This window comes from Pinus tabuliformis, chromosome 9 (genome assembly GCF_031772625.1).
Source record: "Pinus tabuliformis cultivar Carrire ecotype Pingquan chromosome 9, CPIR1, whole genome shotgun sequence".
Taxonomy (NCBI): Eukaryota; Viridiplantae; Streptophyta; class Pinopsida; order Pinales; family Pinaceae; genus Pinus; species Pinus tabuliformis.
This window is the reverse complement of record NC_142307.1, coordinates 785156375-785171202: the sequence shown is the minus strand read 5'-3', so window position 1 is coordinate 785171202 and position 14828 is coordinate 785156375. Positions and strand designations below refer to the sequence as shown.

The window sequence follows — 14828 nt, the reverse complement described above, 5'->3', positions numbered from 1 at the left end:
CCCAAGACCCTTGTCACTAGCCTTGATTCTCTTCCTCTTCCCTTTCTTGGCTTCTTCTAGATCTCAAATTGCTCTCCTCGAATTCTTCTAGAGAATCTCAGTCTCTACTCTTCCACACTGCTCTTCTCGGCTTCCCTAGAGAATCTCGGTCTCTTAGGTTAACCCTATTTCAGAAACCCTAGAATAATCTATGCTCCTTGATTAGTCTCTTCAAGAGAGAGATACCTATTTATCCTTGGCTTCTTCTTGCGAGATCCTATACCCAAACAAGGTCACCTCAATGCAGTAGCAAGTTCTTTGACCTTCTCTCTATGCCTTCGTACCTACTTCCTTCGCACGTGGGAGAGTATATAACCCCAAATTAGAAACCCCATAAGAATCTCTTCCTTCGCTATCCTTACTTTGTTCTTTTCTCTCCTCTTCTAGTCCTTTCTTCACACTTATGCTTGTAGGCTCTTCTTCACCGAATTTCTTGCTTCTAAGTGAGGCCTAGTGTGGCTATATATGCACGTTGCTTCATGTCCTTTAGGACGACATGATCATAAGGGAATCTCTTCCTTCACTATCCTTACTTTGTTCTTTTCTCTTCTCTTCTAGTCCTTTCTTCACACTCATGCTTGTAGGCTCTTCTTCACCGAATTTCTTGCTTCTAAGTGAGGCCAAGTGTGGCTATATATACACGTTGCATCATGTCCTTTAGGACGACATGATCATAACGAGGGCCGACATCATCTTCCGGTTTCTTCATTCGTTGTAGGCCGACTTGGAGAGGGCTTGTGACAAGGTCTTGGAGGATTACTTTACATAGACAAGTGTGACTCTTTACAATGTGTAACATGACTTATTTACATGAAAAAGACTCTCTTATTCTTTTATGAATATATGACAAAACTCCTAAAGGCTCTCAATGGGAGCCCTGACTCAAAAATAAAATCTCAAGCTCATGAAACCCATGAAGCAAGCATTACAATATGTTATTTTTCTCTTTACATCTATTTATGAAGGCCAAACCTAGTTTAAATTTTCAACACGATGTCCTCTTTCATGCCTTTCTTGATATTCCTTTTGATGGTCCTTATACAAGCTACCTTTCCTTGTCTTGTCACCATAGCTGTGATACCATGTTGAGAAATCTGAGGGCTGCTAGATTAGGTGATTTCTCTTACTTTGATAACTACTTGTGATGTATTTTACTTAACTTGATTAGCTTCTTATATTACTTGATTATAATTAGTGTTATTATCATCAAACTACCAAACAATAAAGAACAATGAGACAAGAGGACATAAGGTATAGGTGATCAGCGAAGGCCAAAGCCTCTCCTCATGAGATGAAAACCCACAAGAAATCTTCTCTTATAGAACTTAAATGACAAATTCCAAGACCTATGACCCTTGACCACGACCCCTCCAAGACCAAGTCAAACCTATTCTTTGAAGAATTTCTTCTAGTTAAGTTAACTTAAGTCAAACTGACTTCACAACTGCTGCAACTCTTCCTCTGACCTCAACTTTAGACCTACAACTTTGATTGTAGGTTTAGCCTGCAATTTTTTTCCCTTACTGCAGAAACCCTAGGTGGAACATGTGAGGGAATTATGGTGACTTTAACTCCTTTTCTTCTTTGGTAGGGAAACCTTCTCTTCTTTGATTACTTAGCTTGAAAACTTGACTTATTGTCACATAAATTTAGGCTTCTTCCACAACTCGTCCTTATTGCAACAAAGTGATTCCCTAGATCTCACATGTGTGAGTAAAGAAAGCCCACAACAATCCTTGAAATACTTCGATTTATCTTTCTTCTCGTCTCCTCCCTCTTTGCTTGATATGAGATGACTTCTTGTCTTGAGATCGAACTTCTTGGATGTGAATGGATGCCTTTTGAATAAAGCTGCGTACTCTTATTTATAGGCTTCTTCGAGTGCTGCTCTAAGTTCTACATAAGGCAACATGATTTTCTAGTTATTGCAAACATTAGGTTTCATATTAATTACGCATTACATGAGCTAGAAAATTTTAAGCTCGAGTGCCATAGTGATTAGGAAAGAGAAGGAGGGAAGTCTAAGGTAGATAGTTTGATAGTATGGAGAGTTATGGCCACTCATGGCCTTGGGTTGCTACTTGTAGTGGATATGGAAAATTGGAAGAAGGTTTTCTCACCTATCTTTTCTTCTAGTGCTCATGTTGACTCTTCTCTATTTTTTCCCTTTAAAGCGTTCCCAAATCCTACTTTTCCATTGCTTTGTTTTTCACTCGATGCACTTTGTGGCTAGGTCCCTTGAATATTTGGCAACTTCTCTACCTCCTCTCTGCTGCTCCTTCTACTTGACATTTCCCTAGCCTTTTTCAAAGCTTGAGGGTTCTTATCACCCTGCAGACAACCTTGGGAACAACTCTCTCAACTACATCTCTCGGCCTTATTTGTTTCTAACTCTCTTTATAGTTGAGCCCTCATTTAGAAACCCTCTGCTAGTGCATAGGATATAGGGGAGGATAATCGTACATTAGTTAGTGTGTGCAAGAATTGAGCACACACCCATCACATAGCAATATATCATATACAAATGGAGGGCTCTTGTGCCCAATAAAAGGATGAAACCTCAACCAACCACTAGAAGGCCAACATGCCACAATAGGGGCAAGTGGAAATTGATAATGTGGAAGGGGAAATAGCTGGAGAGAGAGGATTCCTCTCAGATATAGAGATAACTAGTGAAATTCCTGACCAAGTTCTAGATGTTGGTCACACCACGAGGATGTTTTACTAGTGTATGTACACCATTGACATATATTGGTACCTTAGGATGTTGCTAGGATGAGTATTGTTGGATTAGAATGCAACCCGAGATGAAATACTGTTGATGCTTGATGACCTTCAACTCACAGTGAAAGGCATGGATAATCAATTGCAACAAATCGTGGAAAATCTTGGGCTTCCACCTGACCCAGGCTACTAACCATGAAGTAGCAAAGAGTTGATAGTTGTGGAAGAATTGGATTCTCCAGAGACTCGATGATTGTATCAATACACTCTTCAAATGTTTATTTTCATTTCTAGCTTTTTATATTTTTTTCTAGATATATATGATGTTTTAGAAGGCTACAAGCCTCAGGCTAGCTACTTTTTAATATCTCAGAACATGCTCAATTTTTGGACACTAATACAACTCTAGTTTTTCCAATGGTATGTTTTCCCTAGTGGTTGACTAGATCAGATCATAGTATGTATTTTTTATTGGACTTAAATATGTTTTTATGATTTATAATTATGGCATATAGGTCTGATATAGATTCTGTTTCATTATGGTTAACTAAATACTATTTTTTTTAATATAAGTTTCAAGGAATAACTCAATCAATTGAACTGTCAAGGTATTGTTGTAAACCTCGTGATGGAGAAATTGTTATCAAGATTTCAAAAAAGAAGATAGCACCAACATTGGGAAAATATTGCAAAACATGAACAAAATGTTGGCAAAATAAAAAAAATACAAAATTATTGAAACATAGAAACTGATATTTTCAATTGTCTCAATATATTTTGGGGGATAAAAATACAGTTATAATTTTTGTACAATATTATTGTTGACATGAAAAAATTCAAAAAATCAGAATCATATCGTTATATTTATAATACTAATTTAAAGTATATCGTGAATAAGAAAAACATCAATCAATCATAAATTAAAATGATGTAATTAAGGATGTAACTACCCTAGATCAAAATATTCCTAAAAACTAAAAAATTATTTTCAAAATATTTTTCAATTACTATAGAAATATTGTAATTCAAAACAAACTCCTTAAGTGCCTGCTATTTGATATTTGCATGAATGATCGATAATAATTATTTTGAAATTATGTCTCCCCTACATATGTTGTAGGACTACGTATGTTTACATAGAGACTTATATGACTAACTCTTATTCCTGCAGGTCATAAAATTGAACAACCTACAATTGGATGTTAATAGTTCAACGATTGAAATCTTACATACATATGTTAATATTGGTCCTATTTTAGACATGTGCATGATTGATACTGATGTACACGAAGATCAAAAGCATATTGTGACTTGTTCTGGGGCATCTAGGGATGGATCTCTTCGCATTCTTCACCATGGCATTCCTGTGAATGAGCAGGTTTACTTATCAAAACACTTTGTATCAATTAAATTAGTTTACAAGTTTAAGCAGGTCTTGACAATATCCATATGCTTGTAGGCATCGACAGAAATAAGAGGAATTACGGGAATTTGGCCCCTAAAAGCCTCATCTCCAAGCAACTACGATAAATATATCATTTTGAGCTTTGTTAATGGGACTCGTATATTTGAGATGAATTCAGATAATGAGGTGGAACAAACAGAAATTGAAGGATTTGATTATGAAGCGGAGACAATATTTTGCCAAAATGTAGATTATGACCAACTTATTCAGGTATGTTCACAAATAAATTTTAATGTATTGTGAATATTTATAATATAAAAGTAGATAATAGTTCAATACCAAACCATATATGTTACACTATCTTTTATATAATCAACCAACTTATTCAGGTATGTATGTTTACAGATAAATTTTAATGTATTGAGAATCTTTATAATATAAAAGTAGATAATAGTTCAATACCAAACTCTATATTTTACATTTTTAAATAGTTTTAGATAATGTTTTTTGTAAAATTATTTGTTGATATAATGTTTAAGCGTATCAAATACTTACATAAATTAATTTCATTTAAATGTTGAGTTGAGTAATTACATTAAAATATTTATCCCAAGTAGATAGAGGGAGACTTATATTGTTTAATCATTTTTGTAAATATGGAAGATTGATTTGGAATAATTCTTTGGTGGAAAAAAAAACATTTTATTCAAATTACATAACTAAGTACTTTCAAGGAAATATAAGTAGATATATTTGGATGAAAAATCAAATAAATTATGTCTCTTATGAATATTAAAATTCAATATAAAATGTTAAATTTATAAGTCAATACAAAGTGATAAAATGTTAAATAAAACTCAATATGATTTATATCAATATAAAATGTGATTTTTTTATTAAACAATATAGATAAAATTTTAAATAAAGCTCAATATGATTTATATCAATAATATAAAATGTAATTTTTTTTATTAAACAATATAGATATTTGTATATAAATATCGTTTAATAAAAAAACAAATAAAATTATGTATTTTTATTACATGATATAAATGTTTGTGCAAAAGTTTATATATATATATATATATATATATATATAAAATTTTAGGTTTGGTTTTTTACATTTTAAATTGTTTGGATGGACAACAATTTAATTGGTAGTTAAACGAGTGATGGGTCATTAAGTGAAAATCAACTATAGATTCAAATCTCATTGGGACTAAAATAAAAAACCTAAAAAACCTCACAGTGAATTAAGCGTTGAAACAATATATTTGACCCAATTGAATAAAAGTTATGCCATATCCAAAGCCCGAAGTTCTAAAGGCTCTTACATTTGTTTGAATAATGACCTACTAATAAGGTATTTAAGGGTAAACTCATATTATTCCACATAGGATAATATTAGGGGTTTAAAAAATATTTAAAAGTTAGTTCCATATATTAGATGGTATGAAGGCAACTAAGGGGATTTTTTAAATTAAACGATTCTTGGGGAGGGTTTAACTAACTAGAGTTCTAATGGGGGAAGGTGTAGACGTTCCAAGCACTAAAATTTCACGTTGTAGCGTCGAGTGTAATTGGGCAATCCTAACAATAGAGTAGAACCATATATTTTTGATTCATTCCTTGATAATGATAATAGTCATTCTTAGGTTTTGATAAGAGTTTTTAGTCAAAGGGCATTTAATTTTAAAGTTGGTATTTGCATGTTTTTTTTTTTTTTTTTTTTTTTACCATGGGAAAAAATCGGACTTTCTATATATATTAGAGAGTCTCATAGCATATGCATTGCATTACAAATCAACTCCCGATCTCCTTCAGGTGAGGGAGAAAAGCAGTCACGGCTTCCTTGGGTACCCATAAGCATCCCTAAGGCTGCCAAAGCAGAAAAACTTCTTCTCAAAAAGAGGGCACTTCCAGTCTTTCAAATCTCCCGGCATATCACCGAAACAGAGATAAGAGAAAAAGACAGAAGCATGCCTTCATCATCTGAAGAAACAACAAACATATCAAAATGTATATTCCTGTAGAGACCGGCAGTAGGCACTATTCCGGTCTCAAAGTTACTTGAAAAAACAACACAGAAAAAGTTTTTTGTGAAAATTGTGTCAACAGGCCTCCTCATATGAGGAAAACAGCCCTCAGAAAAGTAAACATAAATGAGATAGTCCATAGTTTTGGTAGAGAGACATAACAGATTATATGTAGTTCGAAATAAAACTAAAATAACAGCAGCAACATGATATTAAGTAGAACATCAAAGCAGAACAATGTCATCCGAAGACTGGCTGGTCAATAGGATTGATCACCCCCTTGTCCATCTCTGTTACTGACCAGGTCCCCAAATCTTGTTGTACACCTGTTTTAGATAAGTTATCTGCCTCCTGGTTTCTTTCCCTGTAGATGTGGCAAACAATGATTTCATTAAAAAAGCTTTTGATATGCAAAATCTCATTAAGCAAAGGAAGCAAAATATAATTTCTGCAATGTTGAGTCCTGTTGAACCAATTCACAACATTCTTTGAGTCACCAAAAATCTGAACCTGTCTCAACTGTTTCAAGGAAAGCCAACAAAGAAGGTGATGTAAAGCCTTGAGCTCAGCAAAATTATTAGTCCCCTGCCCAAGGCCAATTGAGGCACGAAAAGATTTTTCAGGAGTAATATGAATGACCAAACCTGCTCCGCACCGTCCATTTAATTCTACAGCCCCATCTAGTAGGCCCACGGAACAGATTCCCTAATAAATTCAGTCTGAATAGAGCGGTGGATGGAATGTCCAGATGAGGATGGGATGCTATCGTATATTGCTGCCCCTTCCACAGCCAATTTTCCAATAGGGAAGGGAAGATCTTTGAAAATTACTTGGTTCCTTGCTAGCCAAGTGCCCCAGGCTATCAGGAGAGGGATGGAGCAGACTTTGTCATTAGAGGCCTCCTGCCACCACCGGAACCATGCTTGTTGGATACTGTCTCCTTCCCACTTGAGGGGAGAATTCATGAGTCTCAAGGATTCAGCCCAAAGGCTGACATTGAAAGGGCATGTGAGAAATAAATGTGTTGTTGATTCCTCATTTGCTTTGCAAAGAGAGCACCATCCCGGGCCTATTTTCCCCCTTTTCTGCAAGAAATCCCATGTTGGCACTTTTTTCTGAAGGATGCACCAGAAGAAAAGTCTGGTTTTTGCAGGGCATTTCAACTTCCAGAGAAGTTTTGACCACCATGCAGGGTCTTCCCAACCTTGTTGGGACATCAACCATTTGTAGCCCGTCTTAGGTGAGTAGCTTCCTGTCTGTGCATGGACCCAAACTAGCTCATCCCTTGCTTCTGAAATCCGGACAGAGGAGTTTTGGAGGTCCAAGACAAAAAGGCTCCATTCCTCCCTCCATCTCTCCTCCAAATGAAGGTCAGCTTCTGTCAACCACCCTTGTCTCCAAATGGTAGTAGTCCTAGGATTGGCCACCTGATTCAGAAAAAGATATCCCCATTCAGTTAAAAATAATTTCAGATCATGAGATAAGGCATATCTTTCCGAGCACCCAGCCCAGGGATCACATCCAACCCTCACCCGAGTACCATCCCCCACTTTCCATGCAAGTCCTTGTTCAATAGTGTGAGCCGAAGCAACTACTGCCTTCCAGACCACCGAGGCATTTTTGGAGGACTTTACAGGATTGCGGACCCATTCCATTGCAGTGGCCGGAGCTATGTACTTTCTTTTTGTAACAGTGGACCAAAGAGAATCGGTCGATATAAGTCTCCATGCCAGCTTGGCTGCTAAGGATTTTGAAAAAAAAGACAAATGCTTAATTCCCCATCCTCCCCATTCTTTCGGTCTCGAAATCTTATCCCATGCAACCCAGGGAGTCACATGTTCTACTTTAGATCCGACCCATAAGAATCTGCTACACAGTTTGTCTATAGAAGCTAGTATACCTTTAGGTACCCACATGAGACTGGCCCAGTAAACAGGAATTTCCATCAGAACTGTCTTTATTAGGACCAGCCTCCCTGCTCGAGACAACCATTTATGACTCCACAAATTTAGTTTCTTTTCTATTTTTATCAGGAGCCATTTCCAATCCTGTACCTGGTAAGTATCAGGTTTCAACAGGAAGCCCAAGTATTTAAAGCTTTCCTGCAGAGATTTGATTTCAAATGGAAGAAGAGCCCCTACTCTACCACTTTCCTCCAAAGACATACCCGATATTGTAAGGGTCAATTTCTGCTCATTGATTTTAAGACCTGTAGCTTTAAGAAAAAGGTCCAGGATGCTCTTTAGAGCTCTACAGTCCTCCACACTTCCATTGCTGAATAGAATGATGTCATCTACAAAGAGCAGATGGGTTACCCACAGATTAACAACCACTTCAATTCCTCGGAGCTCTCCTTGTCTTTTTGCCCTACTAATCATCAGACTCATCCCCTCTGCGGCCAACAAGAAAAGAAGGGGGGACAAAGGGCATCCTTGTCGCAGCCCTCTCTCCGGATTGAAAAAATTTGAAGCTGCTCCGTTGATTAATAAGGAGATAGAGGATGAAGTAATGCAGCTCATAATCCACCTTACAAAATCGAATCTGAAACCAAGGTGAGTCAACAGAAGGTGCAAGTACATCCAACTTATTCTGTCGTAGGCCTTTGATAAATCAATTTTAACAATTGCCCCTTTCTTTCCATTCCTCTTTAAACTATGCAGGGTTTCTTGAGCAATTCCCACTGCTTCATGAATCTGTCTTCCATCCAGGAAACCAAACTGCTCTGGAGAGATGTGCCTAGATAAGAAGGGTTTCATCCTGGAAGCAATGATTTTAGCAATAATTTTATAGACACAGGTGCATAGGGAAATAGGCCGAAAGTCATCGAAAGAGGCTGGCTGATCAGATTTGGGGATTAGAGCCAGAAAGGTTGAGTTGAAGGGTTGATAGATAGATCCAGAGGATCTCGATTCATCCACAACTGCAACCAGATCATCCCCCAGGAATTCAAGCAAATGAAGGAAAAATTCCACTGTCCACCCATCTGGCCCAGGACTCTTGTCCTTCTGCATATCCTTGAGAATGTCCTCCACTTCCTGTTTAGAGACAACTTCCATAATAGAGTCATTGTCTTCTTCCTCAACATATCTTGGAAAGAATTGAGCAACTCTGATGACCTCCGCTATGGATACTTCCTCCGGGGCTTTGAAAAGATTCTTAAAGTGGTTTACACCTAGAGAAGCCAGTTCTTCAAAGGATTTTGCCATTTCCCCGTCCTCTTTTTTCAATTCCCAAATTGTATTAGCAATCTTTCTGCCCTTTGCATAATTCTGGAAAAACTTAGAGTTTTCGTCTCCCGCTTGCAGCCAAATGGCTCTGCTTTTCAATCTCTAGCTTTCTTCCCTTAACTGGAGAATTTTTCGCCGAGATGCTTCCAACTCTTTAATTTTGTTTCTTGAATCCAAGGACTCATAACCAGATCCATCCGAGTTTTCCAACAGATCTAATTCGAAGTTTATACTTTTGAGCTCCTCTTCTTCCTTCAGTTTCTTCTGATGCGCCCATTCTTTTGTCGCTTGCTTCATTCTCTTAAGATTGTTCGACAAGTGGATGCTTCTGCTTCCTTCTTCATTATGATTGTCCTTTCTCCATGTATCATGGAAAAGAGCTTCAAAGGATTCATCCTTCAGCCAGGATGAGTTGAATTTAAAAGGGGTTCCTGGTTTTTTTGGATCTCCTTTCAGTTCCAGGAGGACCGGGAAATGATCAGATTGACCCCCTTCTCCGACCCAGTGTCTGAAAACTGATAGAAAATCCACTAGAGGCTCACAAAGAAGGAAGCGGTCTAGTCTTTTGCCCACCCAATCGACACCAAGACGTCTGTTTCTCTAGGTAGGGCCCAATTTGATCAAAGGAGCATCGACCAGGTGGTAGGAAGCAATTTTATTCATGAAAAAAACAGAGAGGGGGTCCGAGTGGGCATTAGCACCCCAAGATTCCGAATCCCCCAAAGAGAAGTTCAGGTCACCTCCAATGATGAGGTAAGGATGGGAGAGGCAAGAGAGGCTGAAGAAAGAGTTCCAGAAGCGTTCCCTCTCCAGACAGGGCCCATAGATATTCAGGATAAGGAAGGATATACACAACTCTCCAGAATAGAGTTCCATTGCCAAACAGTTTTCAGAACCCCAAGATGAAACTTCCTTGAGCTTCCTCATATTGTAACCTGTAACTACACCCCCCGACCTGCCTTCAGCGTCGAGAGCTGAGAATGCCCACCCAGGCAAAAACTTTTGAAGAGTACAGATAACATCGTCACTTTTCCCCAATGTTTCTTGGAGGAGAATAACATCAGGGTTATAGGAGTGCACAAGGTTTTTGAAGGCTAGCTTTTTCGGCTGGCTAGCTAAGCCTCTGTAGTTGAAGGAAAGTAGAATCATCAAGGAATAGGGGGGGTGGTGGCTTCGCTCTAAGCACCCCAGGAAGAGTTTTCTGCTTCCCGTCAGCGATATCAATGACAGCTTTGAACTGGGCTTTTGAGAGTAAAGATTTTCTTCCCCTTAACTTCCTTGGCCCAATAACCACTGGGTCCAAGGCAATTCCTCCTACAGCCTGTCCCTTACCCTTTCTATTGGCCAAAGGGCGAAGATTATAAGGTGGGTTATCCAAGATATGAACACAGGATTCAACAGAAGTAATAGCAATCTCAGAGGGATGTAAGGCATCATCAGAAGGAAGGGAGACCGAGATAATAATACTATCAGAGGAGGCTTTAGATAAATTCAGCGCAGAGAAATCATTTAAAATCTGCCTGGAGGGACCAGGCCTTTCTGAGAGAGACTGTAAAGAGATTGCAGAAGAACATTCGCAAAAAGGAGGAAAAGAAGACGTACCCGCCATGGACGCCCCAACAAGCTCATCAGGTAAGGGAGCCAGGGTGGCCGGTGGATTAATCTGAGCGGCAGCTGCATTTTTACCATCCAAGAGGTGTTCCTGCTCCATTAGATCGATTATTTCTGAAGCCCTCGCCTGGTCTACAGATTGCACTGAAACCTTCTGCTGAGCCCCCCCTGCTTCCTGTGCAGGAGCCCCCTGAGGTCGAAAGGGTCTCATCTGACGGCGACGACGACGATGTCCCAATGGACATTCCTTCGCAAGATGACCATACTTATGACACCGAAGACAACGGAAAGGGAGGTTTTCATAGTCCAGAGTTTGAAGGAATTCAAGGTCCCTGTATTTTAACGTCATCACATCTGCCAATCCCTCCCTCGGATTTAGGCTTACAAGCACTCGAGCCATACTGCTGTCCTTGGTTATGATGTAAGAGTTATCATAATCCAGAAATTTACCCAGGGTATTACCAAAAACGGATTCCGTCTAGAATTGTAAGGGAAGTCCAGGGAGCTTTACCCATACAGGGGACTCCGCCAATTTCTCCTTCTGTGCATCAAATAATGGAGTCCATCTGCGAAAAAGAATGGGACGCTTTCCAAAACACCAGCTCCGTTCAAAGACCCAGTCCGCATGTGATTTGCTGTCAAAATGAATACTAAACCAACCCCTTTCCAAAACAAGAATCTCTGATGGCTTGCCCGGGGCTTCTTTCCACTTGGATTGGACCCAGTCCGCTATGTATTCGGCCGAGTACTTCCTTCCTCTTACACGGCCAACCAGAATAGTCTCAGTTGCGTCCATTGTTTGTTCTATGCTGATAGCTACCCCCAACAGACAGCACGGACGAAGCTCTTTCTTCTTGATGGACTTTGATTTCTTTCTCTTTGCCCCCACGACTTCCTTGAAATCCCCTTCCGCTCCCGCAGCATTTGGAACAGGAGCATCTAGCGCAACCGAAACAGGCGGCCCTTAACCCCCTCCTTCAGGCACAAAAGGGACTTCTTCTTCGTCCGACCTCCTCTACTGGTTTCCTTCAACGGTCCCAACCTCCTTTGAGTAAGCAACAACCTGAGGGATCAAATTAGAGGTCGAGGTCCTAGGGTTTCTGTCAACCCCCCCACAAGATGTGGCCCAGGGCAGTCGATTTATGCAAGCAGCAGCCGGAATGGAGCTTAAAGAAGGTCCTTCGCCATCGTGTGAGGCTTCTTGACCCTGGGGTACGAAAAGCAGAGGAAAACCTTGCCAGGGGCTAGCTTGACCTTGCGAGACTCCACCAACAAGAGCCACTTGATCCTCGTTCGACGAGATAATACGAGAGAAATGCTTCAAAAATTCCGCCCGATCTTCGACTGCCCGCAGCTGCTCTTGGTTCTCCACAAGAGTAGCGCCCGCCTGCCAAACACCATTCCAGACACTCGGGAGGTTCTCATCTCGTCGACTTACCCCATACTGTGAGCCTCCCGCAATCGCCTCTTTACTGGGACCCTGGATGTTTACATTCTTTGGGAAAAACAAGTCAAGATTCTTGGAAGAGACCTCGTGTCCCCAACACGTCAAAAGGTCCTCTGGCGCAGGCTCGAGCTCAAGAAATTCGCTATCAAACCCCATCTCTGCTGCGCCCAAACAAACTTAAACCGGCACAGCGAGAAGACCGCAACCATCTCAAAACCCTAATCGTCAAAACCCTTTGCAGTAAACAATGTCGGTTAAAAGGGATTAACCCCATCCTGTGGTTGTAAAACTAATGGCCCGAGTACCAACCTCGCCACCGATACCTCGGGGCCAGAGAAAAGTATGACATTTTGGGTGCCGAGTACTGAGAACTGACATTGAACTGTCGCCGTATTCAATTATGTGCCAGGGTCATGAGACCTAGGGCCGAGGCCTGAAACCCTTGGTCTCCATTCCCCAATGCGAGAGCTCCCAGGTTCTCCGTCATTACCCCAGGAAAAAAATAATCAAGATCAATATGTTAGATGAACTAAGATTTTGATTGTAGATAGGTTTTTGCTCAACCTTAGAAAATACAGGTTCCAATCATGTGGTCTTGGATCTTGTCTGAGATGAAACTTCGATGCGTATGACTGCTTCAAGACGACATTCGACCTACTATGGAACAACAAGAACATGAGCCTCAGATAGAGCGGGATTAATTGGTATTTTCATGTTACTTGTATATGCCATTGTTTATACAATTAGGGCATTATCACATAATTTGAAACTCTTTTAGTAAAAAGCTTTTCTATACTTGATAAAATTCATCACATTTTGTACAAAGTATCTTATCTTATCCTCTTGAAATTATATTGGCCTTTTGTAATATATAATTCTTTTTTGTAGTTTAGTTCATTTGGAAGTTTGATGTAACAAGTGTTGTTAGAAGCCTACATAAATTGAAAATGCTAGTATTGTATTATTGGTTCCTTTTTTTAGTAGAATCACAAGAGGTTGGAAGTAATAAGTAATGAGTGTTGAATAGTAATGTGAGGAGTTGTACCTTTCTGTTTTTTTTTTAGAAGTGAAGCACCTCACAAAGGAGCAAGGTGATACATATCTAGTCCTTCTACATTATAAAAGTTTTGAATGAATGATGAATGAATGCTAGGATTTTGAATTTATCCTTTTCTTTTATTATGGATTTCTATTTCTTGTACTGTTATTTTAGTTGCATCAAACTCTTAGACAAAGTTTTATATCCCAAACTCAAGGACGAGGATGATAATGTGCCAATCCCAATGACCAATCAATAATAACCTGAATAATGGAGATGGAATAATGGGAAAAATGGAAGGTGGTTAGTATGGAATATCATGGGCATACCACTTCAATGAAATCCTCCCCAATATTGTCCTTCTATAACCCTAAGGCCTCAAAGGAGGTCTGATTGTACTAGTTTCAAAAGCTAACCTCTCAAGTGAAGCGAGGGAGTACAAATATAGTCAAGATCAATCAATGATATGGATCACCCCTTGATTCATAGTAGTATCCCCCGAAAACAATAATTAAAAGCACATGATTAAAAAATGGTCAAAGTACCTGTTGATGGATGACCCACCTTCCTTCAAGAACGAATGTTGAATGGGAGAAAGAAATTTGACTGGAGAAATAAGTGGGGGATCTATGGAATCATATATATGTTAATCAATAGGGTCGTTGGTTGGGTAGCTATTCTAAGAGGAGAAAAAATTCTCCTATGCGTTACTCACATTTTGGTGGGTGACATCTAGCTCTGACTCGGGGACATGTGCTCACTATAAATCACATGAACCATGTGCTCGAATGGGGAGTATATGAGAACTCCAACAATCCTTGGGGCTTCATATAAATTTTTATTATACACTCAAAGTAACTGAGTAGGGTGTTCATCATCACCCTTTGAGTGTGGACTTGATTTTCTTCTTGATTCAGAGGTCTCAACCGCGTTGGACCCCAGTTTGTTATCACCAGTATAATAGTCATTGGGGGCAGCATCCCTGAAGCTAAAAATAGATGAAAATTGCCTTGTAAAATATTGTAATTTCGTAGTCAATCTGGGCCATTCATTAAGCAAATGATTTGACGGTAGAAGTTATGTTAATTTAGGGTTTCTTCCCTAGAAGTCAACCTCAGTTTATATGAGGGAATTGTATTGTGACAATGTATTATTATTCTGAGCGAGAGAGAGAGGAGGCTATGTGAGAACGAAGAGGAAATTAGAGCAGATCTACTATAGGTTGTATCTCTTCATATTGTTGGATAATATAAAAGAAATGTCTGATTGTTTCTCTGTGGACATATCCCAAATTGGGTGA

General features: G+C 39.3%; 1 protein-coding gene across 1 annotated transcript in view; it reads left to right on the top strand.

Annotated features, from left to right (window-relative positions):
- The window catches only part of LOC149151084 (DNA damage-binding protein 1-like), a 46678-nt gene extending 42094 nt beyond the window's left edge, over positions 1-4584 (top strand). The window contains exons 5-7 of the mRNA XM_089443055.1: positions 3935-4141; positions 4223-4438; positions 4558-4584. Coding sequence (XP_089299181.1) covers positions 3935-4141; positions 4223-4438; positions 4558-4584 — 450 coding nt within the window. The remainder of the gene's footprint in view (positions 1-3934; positions 4142-4222; positions 4439-4557) is intronic.
- The last annotated feature ends 10244 nt before the right edge of the window (positions 4585-14828 follow it).